The sequence below is a fragment of the Curcuma longa genome, unplaced genomic scaffold (genome assembly GCF_044706935.1).
Source record: "Curcuma longa cultivar G26 ecotype Majalengka, Jawa Barat unplaced genomic scaffold, ITB_CL_G26_1.1 contig_19982, whole genome shotgun sequence".
NCBI classification, from domain to species: domain Eukaryota; kingdom Viridiplantae; phylum Streptophyta; class Magnoliopsida; order Zingiberales; family Zingiberaceae; genus Curcuma; species Curcuma longa.
In genome coordinates, this window is record NW_027431240.1 from 97,728 (window position 1) to 120,148 (window position 22,421).

At 42.8% G+C, this 22,421-nt stretch overlaps 3 protein-coding genes and 1 pseudogene across 3 annotated transcripts; 3 read left to right on the forward strand and 1 right to left on the reverse strand.

The window, feature by feature from the left end:
• The first annotated feature begins 3,246 nt into the window (after positions 1-3,246).
• On the forward strand, positions 3,247-3,982 carry LOC141817298 (uncharacterized). Its single transcript, XM_074704980.1, has 2 exons — positions 3,247-3,406; positions 3,484-3,982. The coding sequence occupies exons 1-2, from the start codon at positions 3,256-3,258 to the stop codon at positions 3,705-3,707; spliced, it is 375 nt and encodes a 124-aa protein (XP_074561081.1). The 5' UTR covers positions 3,247-3,255; the 3' UTR covers positions 3,708-3,982.
• A 235-nt stretch (positions 3,983-4,217) lies between these two features.
• LOC141817292 (actin-101-like) lies at positions 4,218-5,657 on the reverse strand (annotated as a pseudogene).
• An 8,250-nt stretch (positions 5,658-13,907) lies between these two features.
• LOC141817300 (uncharacterized) lies at positions 13,908-14,581 on the forward strand. The gene is made up of 2 exons (XM_074704981.1): positions 13,908-14,097; positions 14,175-14,581. Exons 1-2 carry the CDS (start codon positions 13,947-13,949, stop codon positions 14,396-14,398), a joined length of 375 nt encoding a protein of 124 aa, XP_074561082.1. The 5' UTR covers positions 13,908-13,946; the 3' UTR covers positions 14,399-14,581.
• A 6,592-nt stretch (positions 14,582-21,173) lies between these two features.
• LOC141817282 (uncharacterized) lies at positions 21,174-22,061 on the forward strand. The gene is made up of 2 exons (XM_074704959.1): positions 21,174-21,925; positions 22,033-22,061. The coding sequence occupies exons 1-2, from the start codon at positions 21,244-21,246 to the stop codon at positions 22,059-22,061; spliced, it is 711 nt and encodes a 236-aa protein (XP_074561060.1). The 5' UTR covers positions 21,174-21,243.
• The last annotated feature ends 360 nt before the right edge of the window (positions 22,062-22,421 follow it).

A 22,421-nucleotide genomic window follows, 5' to 3' on the forward strand; every position in this document is an offset into this window, starting at 1 on the left:
ATTCGCAAGACTTATGTCTGATAGAGAAGAGGTCCATCGAAGTTTTGCGGTACGTCTTGCTGGTTGCAAAATGCCTCAAGAAGGAGCCTTTGAAGTTGGCGAAGGAGCAGATGGAGGAAGGGGGGAGTCGGTTAAACCATCGCAGGGCGGATCCGGCTAGTGTCGTCAGAAAGACTCGACATTGATGTTGTCTGTATACTGATGCAGTAAGGCAGCGTTTTCAAACCTTCCAATGTGATCTTCAGGGTCTGTAGTTCCAGTGTAGTCGGGGAACTGAGGAGCCCTGAAGTGTCGCGGCAGTTCTTCCTCCAGTATTCTTCTAGTGAAGGGCAAGCCTTCCAATCCGCTTCCTTGTCTTGACCAAGGACCTTTACCCCTGGCTGGATCCGGGGGGGGGGGGGGGGGGGGAGGGAGTCTGTTCGGCTGCCGACTCCATGGAAGCTCCATAGTACTTGGCGTCTTGGAAAGGTCTCATGGAAGGGGCTCGCTGAGCTTCTACGGGTGCTTGTTGTTGCCGAGCGGGGATCTGAGGGACTTCGACAGACCGAGTCGGAATTCTTGAGGGGGGGGGGGGGGGGGGTCGGAGAAGCTTGTTGGCCCCGGGAAATAGCTAGAACGGCAGCGGCTATCGCCCGGTCGAAATATTCTTGTGTAATGGTGATGAGGGGAGGTCAATGAGGATCATCCATTTACATGTCTCAAATCCAGACTTTAATGTTCCCACAGACGGCGCCAAATTATGTTCCGGTTGAGAACCACCCAAGGACGTGTCACCGACCATATCGCCTCACCAGAAAGGAACCGGATTGAAGGGTGTTGAATCGTTGAGTCCTGCAATCAAAATAAACATGAAAGGGAAGGCCAAGGGTGCCTTGGCGTGACCACTCCGACGCTTAAGTCATCGAGTGAGGAGGAAGAAGGAGAAAGAACAGAGGAGAATGAAAGAGTGAATGTGTGATCGCGTGTGCACGTACCTACGTAAGGAGCGGAGTGGTCGTTATATAAGTGAAATGAGAAGTCATATCCCATCATGATTAAATGAGACGTCCCATCTTAATTAAAGAAAATGTCCCATCCCTAAATATGATCTTGTCAAAAAGATATAGAATGATCAGAGTGAAGATCCCATCGTTGATATACGCTCTTAATGTCATTTCACACATGGGTGTCAGGGCGGCACTCATAAATACGGAGTATAGGGCAGTCAGAGGAAATGATGGGTTAACGGAGCCGAGTACGGGGTCGTGCACTTTAGCCGAATCCGAATGAGAGTGAGATAGCCGAGCCGACCGGGAGGCCACGGGTTCGAAGGAGGATTCGGCTCTGGGTGGTACCTCAGGCACCGAGGAGTCGATCTCACGAGGAACCGACTTCATAGGAGGGATCGTCCACGTAAGAGGATCTGATTACATAAGAGGATTCGGCTACATAAGAGGGTTCGGCTCCCGAGAAAGAGATCGCAAGCCGAGAACTGACTCGGGTCAACCTTGGAGTTGATAGATATGAACTGCCATGGGACTCGGGTCACCCTCGATCCACGCTGATAACCACCCATAACAGCTGCTATATTTCACAAGATTATTTTAGTTTTTGTTGCCTCGATTGAGTGGGTTAGTGTAGGACAGACTTGTTGAAGTAAATAAGGATGTAGTGGTCAATTGTAATTTCCTGATTTACCTCCTCACAGATAGTCGTGGGACCGACCGTATGAGACCATTGGGATGACATATTTCATCTTTGTTGAAGTTTTAGTTTTTGTTAATTTCCTAATGTCTGAATGGCCATCCTATTTCTTCTTTCTTTACAAAATTCACGCCCATGAACAACTAGAATATCTCCTTCAAATATTTGGTTGTAAGGGAGATCTTTTCTATGTTCTTGAGAGCAATCTCATTGTCCCTGAGGCAATGGTGCAACGGTAGGACATTCGGATTGTGACCCAGGGACTTGCGGTTCGATCTCCAGCTACGGCGTATTTGCAGGAATTTTCTTCCAAATGAGGAACGCAATTAAAGGATGCTGGGCATCTGGATTGGCTGCCATATGCGCTTCCCGATTTACCCTGGTGGTCGGTGGAAAATTTCTGTGGGACCGAACCGACCACCCCAGAGATTAAGTCCATGAGACTGACTGAGATTTATTATTATTATTTTTAGAGCAATCTCATTTCTCTTCTGCAAAAGGTGGATCCGCCACCTTAGCGGCCCCACACGGTCGGCTCTACGACCATCTGTGAGGAGGTAAATCGAGAAAGTACAGTTGGTTACGACGCAGGAGGGTATTACCTGGCTTCGTCAAGATTCGAACCCTTGCCCTCGCAATCTCATTTCTCAAGTGTTGACATGCATGTTGACATGCTGTGCTTACTAAAGGGGATCATTTCGGCTTGTCGACATGCTGTGTGTACTAATGGGGATGGAAAAAAACTATCGACTTTGATATGAAGGGAATTGAAACAATCCTCGCGATTTAGTTTTATGATAAGACAAATACCCCAAAATTTTTATCTTGGTTAAATTATTTGATAAAGTAATGGAGTCAAAGCCACTTGTTAGAGTTGAAAATAAGACCAGTCAAACTAAATTTTATGTTGTTCAAAATTATTTATTAAAGTAATTGACTCAAACCCAGTCGAGCCTAAAGTTAACAAGCTATTGAAATTGTTATGTGAGTTTTACCTTGTTTATTTCTTTAGGTTGTTTTTGGTTCGAATTTCATTAATTTAAGTTTAATTTATTTACATGTTGTTAAAATCTTTATTTGTGTGTTTTTTTTAAGTTTTTACATTTTAAATTAATGAGTTTGATATTATAAATTGTATCGTTCTCTTTACAAACATTGAAGAGTTAAATAAATATGTGTTAAGTTTATGGATTTAAATATTGAGTTATTTAAAGTTATTCATTTAATTAATCTTGTACATATTAAATAAATATAAATAATTTTTATTAAATTTATCTACAAATATTTAATTTATTTATTGTTTATTAGAAGAGAAATTTTGATGCAATTGTAAATTTCATGAATTTAAATAGTAAAAATAATTTTTTAATAATATAAGATAAAACTAGTATAATAGACTCAGATTCACTCCAACCACTTCTCAGTCCACGTTTATCTGGAAAGCAACATTGGAAAGCTGGCGGTTCAAAATTCAAATTGCATCTCGAAGCTACGGCACGAATCTCGAAGCACGTTGCTATAAGTAGACGGCGATCCCTCTTTTTTTATCGTAGAAGACACTGATCGTGAGAAATGGCATCGACATCGAGCGGCCTGAAGAATTTCTATCGCCAGAAGAAGAAAGGGGGCGTCGCCAAGCCCGCCTCCAAGCGGAGCATCGCCGGGAAGTCTCCCGCCGTCGCCCTCTCCCCCCTCGCCGATCCCGTCCCATCGCCCTTGCACGGTACTCTCTTATCTTCCCGGTGTCTTTTCCCCGTTTCTCAGCGTCACTGCTCTCTCTCAACCCTAAATCGGCTACAGGTTCTGATGCGGCGTACCTGGCCACTGGGATCGGCGAGGAGGAGGACGATAAGCTGCGGCAGTTCGATATGGACATGAGGTACGGCCCCTGCATCGGGCTCAGCCGGACGGATCGCTGGGAGCGGGCGTCCGCCATGGGGCTGAATCCACCCGCCGAAGTGGAGGCCATCCTGTTGAAATCGTCCGCCGTCGCCGCTGGATGCCTCTGGGATGGACGAGTCTAATCTTAACAAGTAAGTGCCCCTCCAAAAATCCCTTTTGTGTGTATGGAGAGGCATTTCGGCGATGCTGATTGCAGTCTGTTTTGGCTGTCGACTCCTCTTCTCTTGTCTGTGCTGCTGTTGCTATGTTTCTTATCTGTAAGCTTGGTCGAATCGAAGTTTCTCCGCTTGAGAACATCGCCGATCTTGTCGTGTTGATTTCATCTCGTTATCTACTATTCTGTGTAACCTTCACTCTCATCTCGATTGTTTTATCCAAATCAAAAACTTGAATCTAACCTAACTGCATCTTTGATTTGGTTTGATAGATAGATTGTTTGCTTTAGCTAAAGTTGATCGAATGCTAGTAAGTTTGTAGTTTGCTTTCAATTTAATCATAGCAAATAAAATTTGTGTCAGATCGCATCATGTCCATCTCACGTCAACAATAGCTGTACCAGGTAATGATTATGACGAGTTTGATTCTAAATGAAATTCAAACTCGTGTTCAGTTCGAGTTTCACAAACTCTGCAAAGATACAGGTAATGGAGCTTAGAAGCACTTCCGGTGGACAATAGTTGGCCCAGATTCTTCGTACTCTCCCTTGGTAATCCACATCTGCAGAATTTAGAAAATGTTGTTTGCTAAACTCGCTGAATATAAACATACGTACCAGTAGCAAGATAGAAACAAGAACAAAAACATCACCTGCTGGAAAGTGCTGAGGGATGCAAGGATGGAACCACCGATCCAAGCACTGTGTTTTCGCTCAGGCGGAGCAACCACCTTAATCTTCATGCTGCTTGGTGCGAGCGCAGTGATCTCCTTAGACATACGATCAGCAATACCAGGGAACATAGTAGATCCACCGCTGAGCACAATATTTCCATACAGATCTTTCCTGAGATCCACATCACACTTCATGATGGAGTTGTACGTTATCTGGTGAATCCCAACAGCTTCTTCCATGCTGATTAAGGCTGGCTGGAAGAGAACCTCTGGGCATCTGAATCTCTCAGCACCGATGGTGATAACCTGCCCATCAGGAAGTTCATAGCTTTTCTCCACAGCGGAGCTGGTCTTGGCAGTCTCCAGCTCCTGCTCATAATCAAGAGCAACATAGGCAAGCTTCTCCTTGATGTCCCTCACAATTTCTCGCTCAGCAGTGGTGGTGAATGAATAACCTTTCTCGGTAAGGATCTCCATCAGGCAAATTGTGAGATCAAGACCGGCAAGATCCAATCGAAGAATAGCATGAGGTAGGGCATATCCTTCATAGACGGGCACAGAGTGGCTCACACCTTCACCAGAATCGAGCACGATACCTGATAAATATTTATCAGAGTACTAGGCATCATACTACCAACAGAGTACTGCCAACGAGTAACTAACAATGAGAGAATGCACTAACCAGTTGTACGACCACTGGCATAGAGTGAAAGAACGGCCTGAATGGCAACATACATAGCAGGTACGTTGCAAAAGTTTCAAACATAATCTGAGTCATCTTTTCTCTGTTTGCCTTTGGATTAAGAGGGGCTTCCGTCAGCAATATAGGATGCTCCTCAGGAGCAACACGAAGCTCATTATAGAAAGTATGGTGCCAGATCTTCTCCATATCGTCCCAGTTGCTGACGATTCCATGCTCAATGGGAGACTTCAATGTAAGAATACCTCTCTTCGACTGCGCTTCATCACCAACATAAGCATCCTTTTGGCCCATGCCAACCATGACACCTGTGTGGCGAGGTCGGCCTACAATACTTGGGAAGACTGCCCTAGGCGCATCATCACCAGCAAATCCAGCCTTTTGACATATATACAGTAAAGCTAAGTCATCATGATTATAAATCAAATACTAAAGCATAAAAAAAAGAAGAATATGTTCATTATTACAATTGTCAAAAACTAACCTTGACCATTCCAGTCCCATTGTCACAAACAAGAGGCTGGATATCCTGGTCGGCCATTTCCTATATATATTTGTGGGAAGAAAGGTAGAGAAGGACTAATGAGAATAGTAGCATGCTAACATATCATAAAATTTTAACCTAATTCCCAAAAAATATAAGACAAATAAAAAGAATTATGTGTTCATTTGCAGATATACCTGTGGAGAAAAATGGCACAATTGTGAACACCCTTATAAATCTATATATTTGCATCAAACTCTCAACTACAAGCAGTCCATATACCAAAATAACACAGAAAAGAGCATCACTACTAAGAATAGTCTGAAGGATAGCCCATACACAAAATTTCATCAATATAAAGTTTCGAGGAAAGGTCTATTGTACACAATTTTATTTTACTTTACAAGAGACTATTTTTGGAAAAAAAAAATATCACTATTATCGTATATGTTATGGGATAGTATGAATCGGTTGGAATTGGCTTGGAAAGTCAAGGTCTGGTTCGAGTAGATAATAACATATCAGTCAAAAGGTTGACTTAGCCTTGTGCTCCGACTCAACGACTTAAGCCTGACTCAGGAAGGATGATCAACCTCTCTTGCGATCCAAGTCCACACTCAAGGGCAAGCTCCAACTTGGATATTTGATCCCAGGCCTCTCTCAGCTCGGCCGTCTCCCAGTTCGGCCCTCTGCTTGCTTGCTCGGCTCTTCGCCTGCTTAGCCTTAGACCGATTCTCTTTCTTTTGCTCAGTCAATCGATTTGCCACCAAGAAGATATAGATAATCATGTGATATAATGACTAACTCATTCCCATACTTACGTCAAGATAGCATGATAGGACTATGGATGACATGACCTTTCGTTATTATCGCAATAATGAGACATTTTTCATATCTTGATAGGACATATCTTCTGACAAAATCTCAGCGCACGAAAATTCTTCTTAATTAACAATAAGACAGACTTATATAACTCTTTCACTCTCGCCTATATAATCTCACATATAGGTACACATGCCTACAAACGCTCCTTTCAAATTTCTTTTCCTTCCTTGAGCGTATGGTGTTGGTGTTTGTAGGGTTTTGGATCTCATTGTCTCCTTCCTCCTCCTCGCAAAGTCAACTCCGATGCTAAGTAATTGGTGACATGTCCGAGAGGCGATCTCAACAGAAACAACATATATATATATATATATAACGCTTCGTGAGCGACTTGTGAGCGACAACTACGTGGCAACGCTGACATGGCTGGGAATTCACGGAGACGCGCGCGCGTGGCGAAAAATTAAAACCCTACGCCAAACCTCTTCTCGCCACGCGCGCGCGTCTCCGCGAATTCCCAGCCACGTCAGCGTTGCCACGTAGTTGTCGCTCACAAGTCGCTCACGAAGCGTCGCTCAGGCTAACAATCCTCTATATATATATTGTTCCTGTTGAGATCGGCTTCCAGACGCGCCGCCGGACCAGTCAGCATGCAGGGGAAGAGAGGGGGTTGCATCCGCCGGAGAGGGCCACCACACCGAATAAGGAGAGAAGACCAGCTACCTGGAGGCCTTGAAACATCACCGGAGAAAGAGGTCATCCTGGCGCCGGGGAGACCCCGGACGGCCACTCCGACGCTCAAGTCAGCCCAGTCAGGAGGAAGAAGAAGTACAGTAAAATAGAAATACTGTAACGAAATGCTCAGCCCAAAAAAGATAAGAAAAGTGAGCCAGAGAGCGAGAGAAGAGAGAGAGAGAGCCCGGAACCCCCTTCCTTCTCTCTATTATACCTGAGGAGGTCATTTTATAGCACGAGGAGAGAAGGCTACGATTTTTGTCTGACAAAGCATGATCTTGAGAAGATGACCAATTACATCCTCATTTAATGCTTGGCTAAGTTATTCATTGGAGAGAGAGACCATTCTGACAGGTCACATCTTGCATTAATGCTTGACAAAGTTGTTTAATAGAGAGAGAAGATCCTTTCTAAAAAGTCACACCCTTCTGACAAGGCATGGTTCTTGAGAAGATCTTGATAAGACCTTTCTTGATATGATATGACCTGACAGAATTTAGCCATCGAGCCGAATGGAGGCTGGGCTGTGCCGAGTGGAATTGGCAGAACTGAGCTGAGTGCCGAGTGGCCTGGGTGGAGGGCTGAGCCGAGTGACAGGGAGCTGAGCTGCCGAATGGCAGAGCTGAGCTGTGCCGAGCCGAATGGCAGAGCTGGACTGCCGAACGAGCCGAACTGAGCTAAAGTGGGGGGACCTGGGCTACCGAGTGGGCTGTCACCGGCTGGGCCGAGTGGGCCTAATCCTAGATGGGGGGGGGGGGGGGGGGGGGGGGCTATAACACCCATAACAAAGCCTCCCCGCTAGTCTAGTCGAAGGAGCGGAAGGTCGACTGACTAGACCAAGTAGTAGCGGCAGACCGTATCTTATTTTCTTTTGAAGACGAGGGTTCGAGGGCGAGTCAGGTCCGAATGCGAGGTGTTAGCTAAAAGAGGAATCGGCGGGCGTCGATGATGCGGGTAGCCCATAAGCTTTCCCCTCTTGATCCTACCTTGAGGTGGAGCCCACCTTTCTTATTCCCCACGTGCTTCCGATTTTTGTTAAGTGTGTGGGGCCCCCAGCTTCCCCTCTAACTGCCCTTTTTGCCGACCCAAGTCAGGCAGGGCTCGGCCGATGCGGCGACGTCTCTCAAGCCATGCAATGTTGCAAGGTGGGAGATCGGCAGTAGATCGCGTGGGACGTATTGCGTATGACGTATGACTGTAGGAGATCAGCACTGTGCTGCGGGGAAGGTGCGAAGAGATGTCGCGATTCGGCTCGTCGTCGAGAGGTGTCGCAATTCGGCTCGGGCAAAACAACGGAGAGATGTCACGATGCTGCTCGGGCAAGCAGCGGAAAAGAGAGACGATTCGGCTGCCGCAGTTCGGTCCAGGCAAGCAGAGAAAAGAAAGAAATTGCTGGCCTCCGCGATTCGGCTCGGGCAAGCAGCGGAGAAGGAATGTGGTTCGGCTGTCGCGGGTTGGTCCGGGCAGGCATCGGAGAAGGAAAGCGGTTCGGCTGCCGCGGTTTGGTCCGGGCAGGCATCGGAGAAGGAAAGCGGTTCGGCTGCCGCGGTTTGGTCCGGGCAACGGCGAAGCTTCTCGGGCGAAGCTTCAAGGTCGGGGGCTCGGAGGTGACTGGTTCGCCTTCCCCAACGACTTTATTACGTGGGAGTAAAATGCGGTCTGCCCATCCGGTCGCTGTCCTGGGCAGATCTGGAAAGAAACCATGCCGAAGTATCCAGACGGGCTATCTGCCAAGGCAAAGAAGAGGAGGTAGTCGGCATGAAGCGATCCAGAAGCCGAGCGATGGGAGCTTTGCTTGCTCAGATCGGTAGTTGCATTCTTGTTAAAAGAAGATTGGAGTGAAGGAAGAGAGCTTGCATCTGTGCTTGGGAGGCAGGATAGCTTCCGTGGAGGAGATGGCGTAGTGGGGCCCATATTTGACTTTAGGCCAGCATTGGTGGAGTGTTGGTGGAGTGAAAGGGACAGACCATATAAAGAAAAGAAAATGATTTGATATAGGAACCGGTGGCCGTGGAAGAATGGTTGACCCATGGTAATATTGAACTCTCCGTGTAAACTGTGTAGTCGGTTGGTGCCGGATCGGTAAACTTGTGGCTTTGAAGTCATGATATCGAGTGCCACGGGCCGATATATGTCGACGTGGAGTCAACCAAGATTCTAACTGATCTATGGTATAAAAGGGGGCCGAGAGGCCAAAACTGAAGCAACTGACTGCTTGAGACTTGAAGTTGTAAAGGGCGCGAAAAATCGAGAGCTACTGATCAGACTAACTGACTCAGCTGTCAAAGTGCGTGAAGAACTTAAAAGAGTTGTTAACTGTGTAGATACTGAGTGAGCTGAGAACCCCGACTGAGATGAGTGAGACCAGTAAGGTAGCTGAGAAGCTAAGTGCTGAGAAGCAGAGTAGAGTCATTGAGAGGGCTGACTGAGTTGAATGAGTCAGAGAGAGTTCCGACCGAGCTGACGGAGTGGAGGGAGTCAGTGAGCGTTCTACCGGCTGAGCTGACTGGGCAGAGGGAGTCAGCGAGAGTTCTGCCGGCTGAGCTGACTGAGCAGAATGGTCGACTGACTGCGTAGAATGGTCGAATGACTGCACAGAGTGGCCGACTGACTGAGCAACATGGCCAACTAACTGAGCGGAATGGCCAACTGACTGAGCGGAATGACCAAATGACTGAGCAGAATGACCGAATGACTGAGCAGAAGAAGTCCGATTGGATGGCTGAGAAGCCCGGACGAATGGTTGAAGGGCTGAGGAGCCTGATGAAGCCTAGATGAAGGGCTGAGGAGCCTGGGATGAATGGCTGAGAGCCTGGGATGAATATGAAAACCGCTTAACAAGAGAACCGAGTGAGTTGACCCCACGCCGGTAGTACGACTCGGTTGCCAAGGCGAGCTCGACCCCGGCTGCAGGAGCGCGGGGGAGTTTGAGAATTGTAGTAGATGGCGGTGACGGACGCTGTAGCGGGTCCGATTCTGCGATTCGGCTCGACCCCGGCTGTGCGAAGCGCGGGGGAGTTAAGCATGAAAAGATAGCAAGTGTTATGAAATTTACCAGACTTTGATGTGGCGGGCGCTAGTGGTCCGTGACCACCGGGAGTAAGCTCGACCCTGACTATGAGGGGAGGTTGAGCCCTGAAAAGGACATTTGCTGATGGAGCTAGTGGTCCGAGACCACCAGAGTTTAGCTCGACCCCGGCTACAGGAGCGCGGGGGAGGTTGAGCCCTGAAAAGGACATTTGCTGATGGAGCTAGTGGTCCGAGACCACCAGAGTTTAGCTCGACCCCGACTGCAGGAGCACGGGGGAGGTTGAGCCCTGAAAAGGACATTTGCTGATGGAGCTAGTGGTCTAGGAGGGGAGGTTGAGTCCTGAAAAGGATATTTACGAGACCACCAGAGTTTAGCTCGACCCCGGCTGCAGGAGCGCGTGGGAGGTTGAGCCCTGAAAAGGACATTTGCTGATGGAGCTAGTGGTCCGAGACCACCAGAGTTTAGCTCGACCCCGGCTGCAGGAGCGCGGGGGAGGTTGAACCCTAAACAGGGCAATAGCTGGAGATGGGAGTGGTTGAGCCGCCTTGCTGCGCTAAACCCTGGCCATTAAGGCGCGCAAGAGGTAGAAATAAGGTAGAAAATGACTTGTAAAAGGAGCAGAATATGACGCAACCAGCGTGGAGCTGGAGCGTGGGCTGCTCTTGCGAGGCAGCAACAGCGGCAGCCACCAGGCGGTGATACTCCTCTTGAATTACAGTGATGTGTGAGCAGGTCCGGCGAGGTTGTCCACTAGCACGTCTCAAGGCAGGGCAGTTTGTGTTCCCACAGACGGCGCCAAAATATGTTCCTGTTGAGATCGGCTTCCAGACGCGCCGCCGGACCAGTCAGCATGCAGGGGAAGAGAGGGGGTTGCATCCGCCGGAGAGGGCCACCACACCGAATAAGGAGAGAAGACCAGCTACCTGGAGGCCCTGAAACATCACCGGAGAAAGAGGTCATCCTGGCGCCGAGGAGACCCCGGACGGCCACTCCGATGCTCAAGTCAGGCCAGTCAGGAGGAAGAAGAAGTACAGTAAAATAGAAATACTGTAACGAAATTCTCAGCCCAAAAAAGATAAGAAAAGTGAGCCAGAGAGCGAGAGAAGAGAGAGAGAGAGCCCGGAACCTCCTTCCTTCTCTCTATTATACCTGAGGAGGTCATTTTATAGCACGAGGAGAGAAGGCCACGATTTTTGTCTGACAAAGCATGGTCTTGAGAAGATGACCAATTACATCCTCATTTAATGCTTGGCTAGGTTATTCATTGGAGAGAGAGACCATTCTGACAGGTCACATCTTGCATTAATGCTTGACAAAGTTGTTTAATAGAGAGAGAAGATCTTTTCTAAAAAGTCACACCCTTCTGACAAGACATGGTTCTTGAGAAGATCTTATAAGACCTTTCTTGATATGATATGACCTGACAGAATTTAGCCATCGAGCCGAATGGAGGCTGGGCTATGCCGAGTGGAATTGGCAGAACTGAGCTGAGTGCCGAGTGGCTTGGGTGGAGGGGCTGAGCCGAGTGATAGGGAGCTGAGCTGCCGAATGGCAGAGCTGAGCTGTGCCGAGCCGAATGGCAGAGCTGGACTGCCGAACTGAAGGGGGACCTGGGCTACCGAGTGGGCTGAACACCGAATGGGCCAAGTGGGCCTAATCCTAGATGGGGGGCTATAACACCCATAACATATATATATATATATATATATATATATATATATATATATATATATATATATATATATATATATATATATATAAGGCACTTCACATAATTATAACCCTTTAAAATACCAACAAGGCATTTGAGATAACTTGGTTTTCAGAACCATACTGGTTTGTAAGTTTCTAAAGCATTACACTACATACACTGTAATACAACAAAAATAATTAGCAGAATCACAATGATAAAAGGGGTGAAATATTTCCTAAAATCTTCGCAGAACCACGTATTATATTGGGAAAGAAATGATATTTAGATGCCCCCAAAAGTTGATATAGTATTGAATTTAATGGAAGACTTGATAAAATTCTCCAAGGTCAAAACTGTAAAGAGGAACTACTTCACAAACATCACAAATTGTCCAAAATTTCAGTGTTTAATGAATGAATATATAATCTCCATCAATAAGTCAGTACAAAAAAAAAACAGATTCACCAACCCTAGCTCCTAGCTTGTAGTTCCCAGATCCAAGCGGCGCGAGCAGCAAACAAGCAAAAAAAAGAAACTGAAAGAATAACCTAATAGATCGAGAACAAGAAGATGCATAGATGGAAAGCAAACCTAGCTAATATATATATCGAGGAAGGCGATCTGGGCGAGATTTGACCTGCTGAAGGGATCGAGCTGTCTTCGCCAGTTGCTACAGCCAAGAATTATTTTGATTTCTGGCCATGTTGGCTTGTTTAAATTACAAATTATTATATGAAAGTCAATGGGGTGAGATTAGAGACAAAGGATATAAAGAAAGCAATATTATTGTTATTATTACTTAAAATTTTAATTATTTGTTCTTACAAACTAAATAGATGAAGAATTAGGTAAATTATTTGGTCCTAAATTTAGTTGAACAAATGAAAGAATAAAAAATTTTATTTGTTCATTTATTCATTTCTTATGGGTGTTTGTTTAATCCACCTTGCAGGGGTGGTCACATGGTTGTTCAACTAATCTCTATAAAGTCAATGATCCTGTTTGAGAATGAGTGATGAATTAATTCTAAGGTTGTTCTGGATCAACTTCTATTGAGTTGACTACTACTACTACTATTGGATCGGTTTCTAGCAAAGTAATTTCTATCAAGTCAGTTGTTATGGAACTAGCTTCTAACCATGTTCATTAACTTAATATATATTATTTTATTAAAAAATAAAATTAAATATATAAAATTATAAAAATATTTTTACTTTTAAAAATGAATTTACATGTAAAAATATATATATAGCTCTTAATTTATGGAGGTAGGATTTTTTTTTATCAAAATCATCTAATAAATCCAACTAAAATTAGTATATATAACTTAAATAAATAAGAAAATTTTAAATAGACAATAAATAGATATACCATAAGCGTGTCAAAGATAGAATCTATACATTTTAGTTTGACATAGGATAATACTTAAATTAGTATTTGTATGGATATTTTTATAAAATTTTATTGAAATATTTTTTGAGTCTTGTCCTCGTATTCTTCTGCATAAAGGTAGAATTCGTCACCTTAGCAGCTCCACACGATCGGTCCCACGACCATTTGTGGGGAGGTAAATCAGGAAACTGTAGTTGATCACGATGCAGGAGGGTATTGCCTAGCTTCGTCGTAACTAATTCAGTTATGCCCCAGGGCAGAGTCTTGTCCTCATAGAAATATACGATGAGGGTTGCCATCAACATCATTGAATGCGAGTGATTGGATATAGAAGGAGTAATAATACAAAGATAAAATATTTAAATAAATAAATTAATTTAAAAATTAATATTTTTAAAATAAAAATATGAGTATACAAAAGTAAAAAAAAAATTTCTCTTTTTCTCCCGCTCCACCTCAAATAAAAAAAAAAATTCTCCTCTCTTCTCTTCCCTTACCTCTCTCAAGCAGAGCGTTAAGAGGAAGGAGCCGCCCGTTTATCTGGAAAGCACATTGGAACGCTGGCGGTTCAAAATTCAAATTGCATCTCGGAGCTACGGCACGAATCTCGAGGCACGTTGCTATAAGTAGACGGCGATCCCTCTTTTCTGATCGTAGAAGACACTGATCGTGAGAGATGGCATCGACATCGAGCGGCCTGAAGAATTTCTATCGCCAGAAGAAGAAAGGGGGCGTCGCCAAGCCCTCCTCCAAGCGGAGCATCGCCGGGAAGTCTCCTTCCGTCGCCCTCTCCCCCCTCGCCGATCCCGTCCCATCGCCCTTGCACGGTACTCTCTTATCTTCCCGGTGTCTTTTCCCCGTTTCGCAGCGTCGCTGCTCTCTCCCAACCCTAAATCGGCGACAGGTTCTGATGCGGCGTACCTGGCCACTGGGATCGGCGAGGAGGAGGACGATAAGCTGCGGCAGTTCGATATGGACATGAGGTACGGCCCCTGCATCGGGCTCAGCCGGACTGATCGCTGGGAGCGGGCGTCCGCCATGGGGTTGAATCCACCCGCCGAAGTGGAGGCCATCCTGTTGAAATCGTCCGCCGCCGCCGCTGGATGCCTCTGGGATGGACGCGTCTAATCTTAACACGTAAGCACCCCCCAAAAAACCCCCCTTTTGTGTGTATGGAGAAGGCATTTCGGCGATGCTGATTGCAGTCTCTGTCTGTTTTGGTTATCGACTCCTCTTCTCTTGTCTGTGCTGCTGTTGCTATGTTTCGTATCTGTAAGCTTGGTCGAATCGAAGTTTCTCCGCTTGAGAACATTGCCGATCTTGTCTTGTTGATTTCATCTCGTTATCTACTATTCTGTGTAATCTTCACTCTCATCTCGATTGTTTTATCCAAATCAAAAACTTGAATCTAACCTAACTACATCTTTGCTTTAGTTAAAGTTAATCGCATGGTAGTAAGTTTGTAGTTTGCCAATTTAATCATAGCAAATAAAATTTGAATGATTAGATCGCAATTGTGTATCGAAGCTTTATGCCTTGTTTACCTCAAAGGACGCACGAAGAAACAAAATGATTTACACGACTGTTAAAATAATTTGTTGCATTTTATTTGTGGATCAGTTTTGATCTATTTCCTCCTATTTTATGTGAAATAAGGCGAAAAGACTTTCTTTTTATCAAGTCAAAACTCTCAATCGAGTCTATAAGCTAACAGTCCCATAGCAAGACCGCAGCTTGATCGCAAGTTCACGGCCACGACCTGATTGCAAGTCGTGGCTGAAGGTTGGCCATGACTCGGGGCTGTGGATTAGCCGTGAGTCGCAGCTAGAGATGTAAATGAATTGAATCAAGATAAATGCTATAAAATTATTGATATTCAAATTTGAACTTGAAAAATGTGTATTTGAATTCAATTTGAATCGACAATATAAATGATTATAACTTGCGAGTTAGGTTTGAAATGGAATTTGATTTTGAATAAAATATTATAAATTTGAATTCAATTTTTAAAAAAAAATTGTCGAAGATGTGCGAGTTCGATTCAAATTTGATAATTTTGAATATGAATTAAATGTTTTTTGAATTGATTCAAAAAGTTCGTGAACAAATTTGATTCGATTGCACCCTTAGTTGCATCTTGGGCCTGTCCATGAGTCATTGTTGCGGACTGGTCGCGAGTTGTGGCCATGGACTGACCTCGACCCGCGTCCTCTGATTGGCCGCGAGCTATGATGGTGGATTGGCTGCGAGTCACTGCCTTGTCTTAGTTCCAAGATTTCAATTGCCACAACTAATCTTTCTCCTCCATTCATTCTTTTACCCTTTGTCATCCACCCTTGGAGGTAAATAGAGTATTAAGTTTTCGTTTTAGGTCGAATGCGACTCTTTTTCCCTTTCTCATCCACCCTTCGAGGGAAATAGAGTATTAAGTTATGGTTCCGTGTTGAATGCTAAGCATGCATTTAAGGGTGGAATAACAAGATATCTAAATTCCAATGTTTTTGGAGTTAGAATCGTAGGAGTTAGACAAGCTCCATGATTGTAGGAGATAGTTGAATATTGTGATATTCTTCTATCTCTATTTTCTTTTCTTTTTGTTCTTACCTAATTAATCAATGGTACAACCAACAAATTAGAGGCTATAATTATGCTAATTTTGTGATAATATGATCCATAACTTCACATATAGTTAGATGAGCTACGGTAGGAGCGTAGATAATAATTTTAAATAAGTTAAAGCAATTTTAAATACAACATTGTTGACAATAGAGATATATTTAAAATACAAAATATTTATTTTAACTTTTTTCGATAAATGATTGGAGAGACTTTCAATGATTGTCGGATCGGGTTTCTCACTGACTCTGACATGCAGATGCTATGTGTTGTTATATAAATCCAAGAGAAGATATATACAAGATGTATTGCTACACGTGCACTTGACTTTTTCTTATTATTCTTATATTGTTCTCATCTTCTAGCCACTGTAATAACTTGAGCGTTAGAATGGATACGTCAAGTTTGCCTCTATGCCTTAAGTATTGCAGGCATCTTAGGAGTCCTCTTCGCCTTCATCATCGTCAACCACATCTCTTCAATAGTTGCTCCTTGTTGATTCACTTGCCAACGGTCTCAGCTAGGAATCGTGCGTTAAAATTTCATTCTTCCCAAAAGGCTCATGGCGAGATAATCACTATGGCTAGAGATGAGTTTCAAGCATTGGTGGATCGGACGATACAACGAATTCTACAAAGACTTCCTCCAATAAATCCATCTCTGGAGTCAAGGACCAAGGGGTCTAGCAGGTCCCGTCTCTACCACCTTCGTTAAACAACAAAGTAAGACCATGTTCCCATCCGGGGAACATTTTGACGGATTAAAGGAAGGAGAAACGCCACCTCCACACCAAAATAAAAGCACAGAATTCGTACCTATGGAAAGCACTTCTTTCTCAAGTCACATCTTGAATGATGAATTGTTTCACCACTTTTGAGTATCTCAGTTTGGAGAGCAAAATGAATCATTTGACCTCGAATATCATTTGGATTGATTCGAGAAAAATATCATGTTGTACCTTATACTGATAACGTCAAATGTATAGTCTTTTTAACTATTTTCTCTAGTCTGACTCATCGATGGTTTGGTCTACTACCATCTGCATCGATTTGAACTTTCACCGACTTCAAAGCCATATTTTTGCTACAATTCGCCAGCAACAAGAGGTATCAAAAAATACATCTCAACCTATTCACCTTAAATTATAAAGAAAGCATGAGGGATTACATCCATTAATTCAATAAAGTGGCCACGGAAGTACCTTCAACTACCTCCGATGTGCTTTCAGCTACCTTCGATGTGCTCATTAGCGTCTTCTCTCACGGTTTGTGATAAGTTAGGATTTTACTGCATTTTATAGATTCAATTTGGATTTCTACATGAAAATAAAGTGCTAAACGACATGAATTGATTGAAATTGTAATTTGTTGAATATTTAGATGATTAATTCTAATTTCTGTGATTTAAAGATAAATTTTACATTAATTGAGCTTGTTTGTTTGTAGGGTCCAAATTGAACCACGATCGAGCCAAATGGGACCGATTCAAGCCAAAATTGATCAATTTGATGGACTCAAAATTTCATGATCAAGACTAGGGTTTAACTGGAGCTAAATCGGCTTAAATTGGGTTGAACTAGGGTTGAATCAAGTTGAATTTGGAGTAGACCCGTTAAGCAGAGGAGCAGACCCGTTAAGCAGAGGAGCAGACCCGTTAAGAACAGTAGCCCGTTTTAAAGAGGAATGAACAGTGTTTTGACGCGGTTACTGTAGCAGCATCTTCTTCGTCAATTTCCTTCCATTTTTCTTCGATTTTCAAGCCAGATCTCCAGATTTCTTCCTTCCAAGTCAATCTCTAGCTTCCAGAGATCAACTACAAGCTAAGTTTGGGGTTAAATCGCAGTTGGAAAAGCTCGGTGAGGGTTTCTTCAGAGTTTTTTCTCCGCCGCGAATTTCAGATGGTTTTTCTTCGATCCAACTCGATCGGAGCAATAAAGGGCATTCAGAGGCGTTCCTTGAAGGTTTTTTAGGGTTCCTGATCATTTCATTGATCGCAATTTGAAGAATTCCAGCTGAATCATCAAGTTTAGATCTGGCTCTGTTCGGTGTTTCGCAAGGGCGTTCCCTGTTGCTGATCAGATCCAATCTAGCTTAAATCGAGCTGAGTTTTGAAGCTGTGTTTCTGGATTTCTGATCCTTGATCAGATCTTGTGTGACGGCAAGATTAGAGTTGAATTTGGAGGGAAGATCTGAACATCTGTTTTCTTTTCTGAACTTTGCTGTTTCGTTCTGTTATGTTAATTCTGCAAATTTCCTTTCTGAACATTTAACAATGTGTGTTCTTAAGTTGTTTGATCATTTAGTTTTGAATTGTTCAGATCTTGTTTCAATTGTCCGATCATTGTTTTTAATCTTTGAGCTTACTGTTTAGTATCATGAACTGTTACGTATCAGAATTTGGGTTTGTATCAAAACATATGGATGAACTTGAGGAATAGGCAAGTGAGAAGGGATCTTTTGATTTTCTTTGTTCCTTGCAATTTTATTTCTTGCATTTAGTTTCAGTGCTTTGCTTTTGTTAATATCTTGTTTCATGTTTAGATGTTTGGACCAGTTTAGAATCTGTTGAACACTTTAATTGCAACATGTTTGGATCAAGTTAGTATAGCAATTTCATTATTCTAATTATTCGCCGAATCTTAAATCAGAATTTCAGTAAGTAAGCAATCCATGTTCTTGATTTTTGTATTAGTGTTTGCTAGGCTTTAGTATCAAGCTTTAATTCTTGCATTTATTTCTTTCATTTACATTACTTTTGAAAAACACCAAAACCCCCATTTTATATAAAAAACCCAAAAATAGAACGACATCGTAGCTCGATTCATACGATTCTTTACTAATCCTTGGAAAATACGACTCGTGGCCCCTATATTACATTTTCTTGTGAGCTTAAGGGTTTTCGATTATAAATTTTAATTTGATGCTCAATTGTGACACTAGTTGTGGGCTTATCAGTTTGCAAGAGGTAACCTCTTTCGGTCCCTGCTAAAAAAACCTCCAGCAACTTTCGACATATTATTGGGACGTGTACAAAAGTATATCAACATGGAAGAAGCCTAAGTTATGAGAGGAGGTCGCAATGCCGACTTCCATATTAGCTCAGTCTGAGTGCAAGTCTCCTGCACATCCCCTTCAACATAAAGAACTATTCACACCACATCAGTTTGTCTTGGCTCGAACAGGTGGGTGGGTTGTTCAAACTGTGTAAGCGACCCCAACTCCAAATCATTCCAGTAGGATGAATGATGAAAGGGGAATGATATTGTGTTTTTCATTGTTCTTGAGGGCAGTTCACGCATGAGTGCTGATTGTATGTTTGAGAACTCCACCAAACAATGGAGGAGTGTTTTCCTTCTCAAAGAACATCTCTAAGATCAAATTGAAAATTGCCTCTCTGCCACAATTGGGGTGAAAATTCAAAACGCAAAATCAATCATTGAAGGGCGTTGTTGCACCGCCGAGTCAATCAGCGAAGAGATACGTCTCCTCAAAAGAAGTCTCTATCTCGGGAGTTGACTCAACATCAACAAACGATCAATATCGACGATGCCAAGAGAAATCCCCCACGTCAAGGAGATATTAACATGATCTTAGGAGGTTCAACTGATGGAGATTCCAATCGAGTCCAAAAGACTCATGGTTGAAGGCTCGAAAGCTATGAGATCAGAGCCAAATCTTGAGCAGAGACAAGTCCCTCGATCAGCTTTAGTCCCTAAGACCTTGATGGGGTCGCTACTCTCCATGAAGATGTTAGTATCTAATGGGACATTTGTATAATTAATGAATATATATGATCATCAAATAAATTAAGTCAATTTTGTGATCTAAATTTTATTTGGAATTTGACTTAAGGGCATATTTATTATGAATTATAAATGTGGATACCATTTGTAGTATTTCTAATTTGATGAGGGGTCAAATTAGAAATATGTCAATCTTTATAAAGGGTTATGGTCCCCAAAAGGAAGAGCGACAGAATTGTTTCGCTGAATCCCCATCGTCAGAGAAACCTAAGGAAACCTAAGGAACTCTGCACCTTTTGGAAGATCATTCTCGGCTGCTAGCGATGGATTCCGGTACGCTTCCGGTTTTTTTTCTTCTTGTTGTTTCTTAAGAATTGGATAGACGATGCATGCGTTGAGATTTCTCGACATTAGGGAAAATGCAAAATTCCAACAATTGGTATCAGAGCAAGGTTTATCTCAGTTCTTAAGAAATTCTACTATACTGTTCGGTTTTCTTTCTGTTTTTTTTCACGATTTCTCTGCCGAACATGGATTTTCCTCGATTTCTCTGTGTGTTTGGCTGACGATGAACACGGCAGCACACCGGCGCTGTCTGCGTGCGAGAGATCCCTGTGACGCAGGCGAAGTAAGAAACGGCGGCCTGGTGCAGGCGCTGGCAAGGCAAGCGCCGGCGGCAGGCGAACTGCAGCGCGCAGGCGGGCGGAACTGCAGCGCACGACGTGTGGGTTAGGGCAAGGAAATGTGGTTTTTTTATTAAGTTAATTTAAAAAAAAAAGAAAAGAAACGTGCATGATTAAACCGAGATGCACATTTAATGGAATTCGGTCAGAATACCCAATGATGCATGATTAAAAAAGAGACGTGCTTAATTCATTAAATTTAAATATATATTATAAAATAAATTAATTAAATTATTTTATTGAACAGTACAGTTAATCTAATTTTACATGGCCGTGAGGTAATTAATTTTACAATTAATTACATGACCGTCAGTTAATTAATTTTACAGTTAATTACATGGCCGTGAGTTCATTTAAAGATTAACCTTCATTTTTAATCTTGTTCTTTAATTAGCAATTAGTTCTTTATTCAAATTAAATAAGTTAAATTATGATGTTGCCAAAGTGACCTCTCTAATTTGGTTTATTTAATTTTGAATTTTGAATGTTTGTAATTGTGTAGTTCCATGTGATCATTTGATCGGCCCAAAGGACGGTCGATGGTTGACCGGAGTACATAAATTACCTGTGATAATAAACACGTAACAATTATAAGGATTTCACATGAGAATAGCAAATCAATCCAAAGAGGGGTTTGTTATTTGTCGTGCATTATTGTTAGTGTTTGATTATTACAACAAGAATATTACTAGCAGTTAATTTTACTGTCCAAAGACTTGAAATTAATGGTGCACTAGATATCTTGAATGGTTTGCTAATTATTTTGAACTAGATTGAAAAATTAAAGTAGTGTGCATGTTATTTACAGTTTATTTTCTGTTCTCTTTTCAGTTAATGTTGCAAATATCTCTGCCAACTTAAATTCAATACCGGTCCTTAATGGTTCCAACTTTAAGGACTGGAAGGAGAACATTCAGATAGTTCTCGGATGCATGGACATGGACCTTGCGATACGGACGGAGCAACCCCCTACTCCTACGGTAGCTAGCTCTCTTGAAGAGAAAGCTAAATTTGAGAAATGGGAACGCTCTAACCGCATGAGTCTAATGATCATTAAGCGTGCAATTCCGGAGGTGTTCAGGGGTGCTGTGTCTAAGGACACCACCAATGCTAAAGATTACCTTGCAGAACTTGAAAAGCGCTTTGCCAAAAGCGATAAGGCTGAAACAAGCACTATTCTTAAGAGCTTGATTTCAATGAAGTATAAGGGCAATGGTAATATAAGGGAGTACATCATGGAGATGTCCAATCTTGCTTCAAAACTTAAAGCATTAAAGCTTGATTTGCATGAGGAGTTACTTGTGCATCTCATTCTGATTTCTCTTCCAGTTCAATTCAACCACTTTAAGGTCAGTTTTAACTGTCAAAAGGAAACGTGGAATTTGAATGAACTGATCTCTCATTGTGTTCAAGAGGAAGAGAGATTGAAGCAAGAAAAGACTGAAAGTGCTCATCTAGCAAGCACCTCTAAGGATAAGGGCAAGAAAAGGAAGAATGTGGATGCTGCAGGTCCAAATGCAAAGAAACAAAATAAAGGAGATTGTTTCTTTTGCAATAAGGCTGGACACATGAAGAAGGAATGTACCAAATATCGTGCATGGCGCGAGAAAAAGGGTATGTTTCTTAATTTGGTTTGTTCTGAAGTAAATTTAGCTTCAGTACCTAGAAATACTTGGTGGTTAGACTCCGGTGCTACTACTAACATCAGTATTTCAATGCAGGGTTGCCTGAACTACCGAAAGCCAAGTGATGCTGAAAGACGCATTTTTGTGGGCGATGGAAAATCGGTAGAAGTTGAAGCAATAGGGCACTTTAGATTGTTACTCAGTACTGGTCACTATTTGGATTTAATAGATACTTTTGTGGTACCGTCTTTTAGACGGAATTTAATTTCTGTTTGTTATTTGGACAAATCTGGTTACTCTTGTTCATTTGGAAACAATCAGTTTAAGTTATCTATTGGTAATTCAATTGTTGGAACCGGTTCATTAATGCAATATGACAATCTATATTTACTTGATACAAATGCTTCATATAATGAAACCCTAAACATTGAATCAAGAGGTACTAAACGAAAACTAAATGATAATACTTCGGGTGCATTATGGCA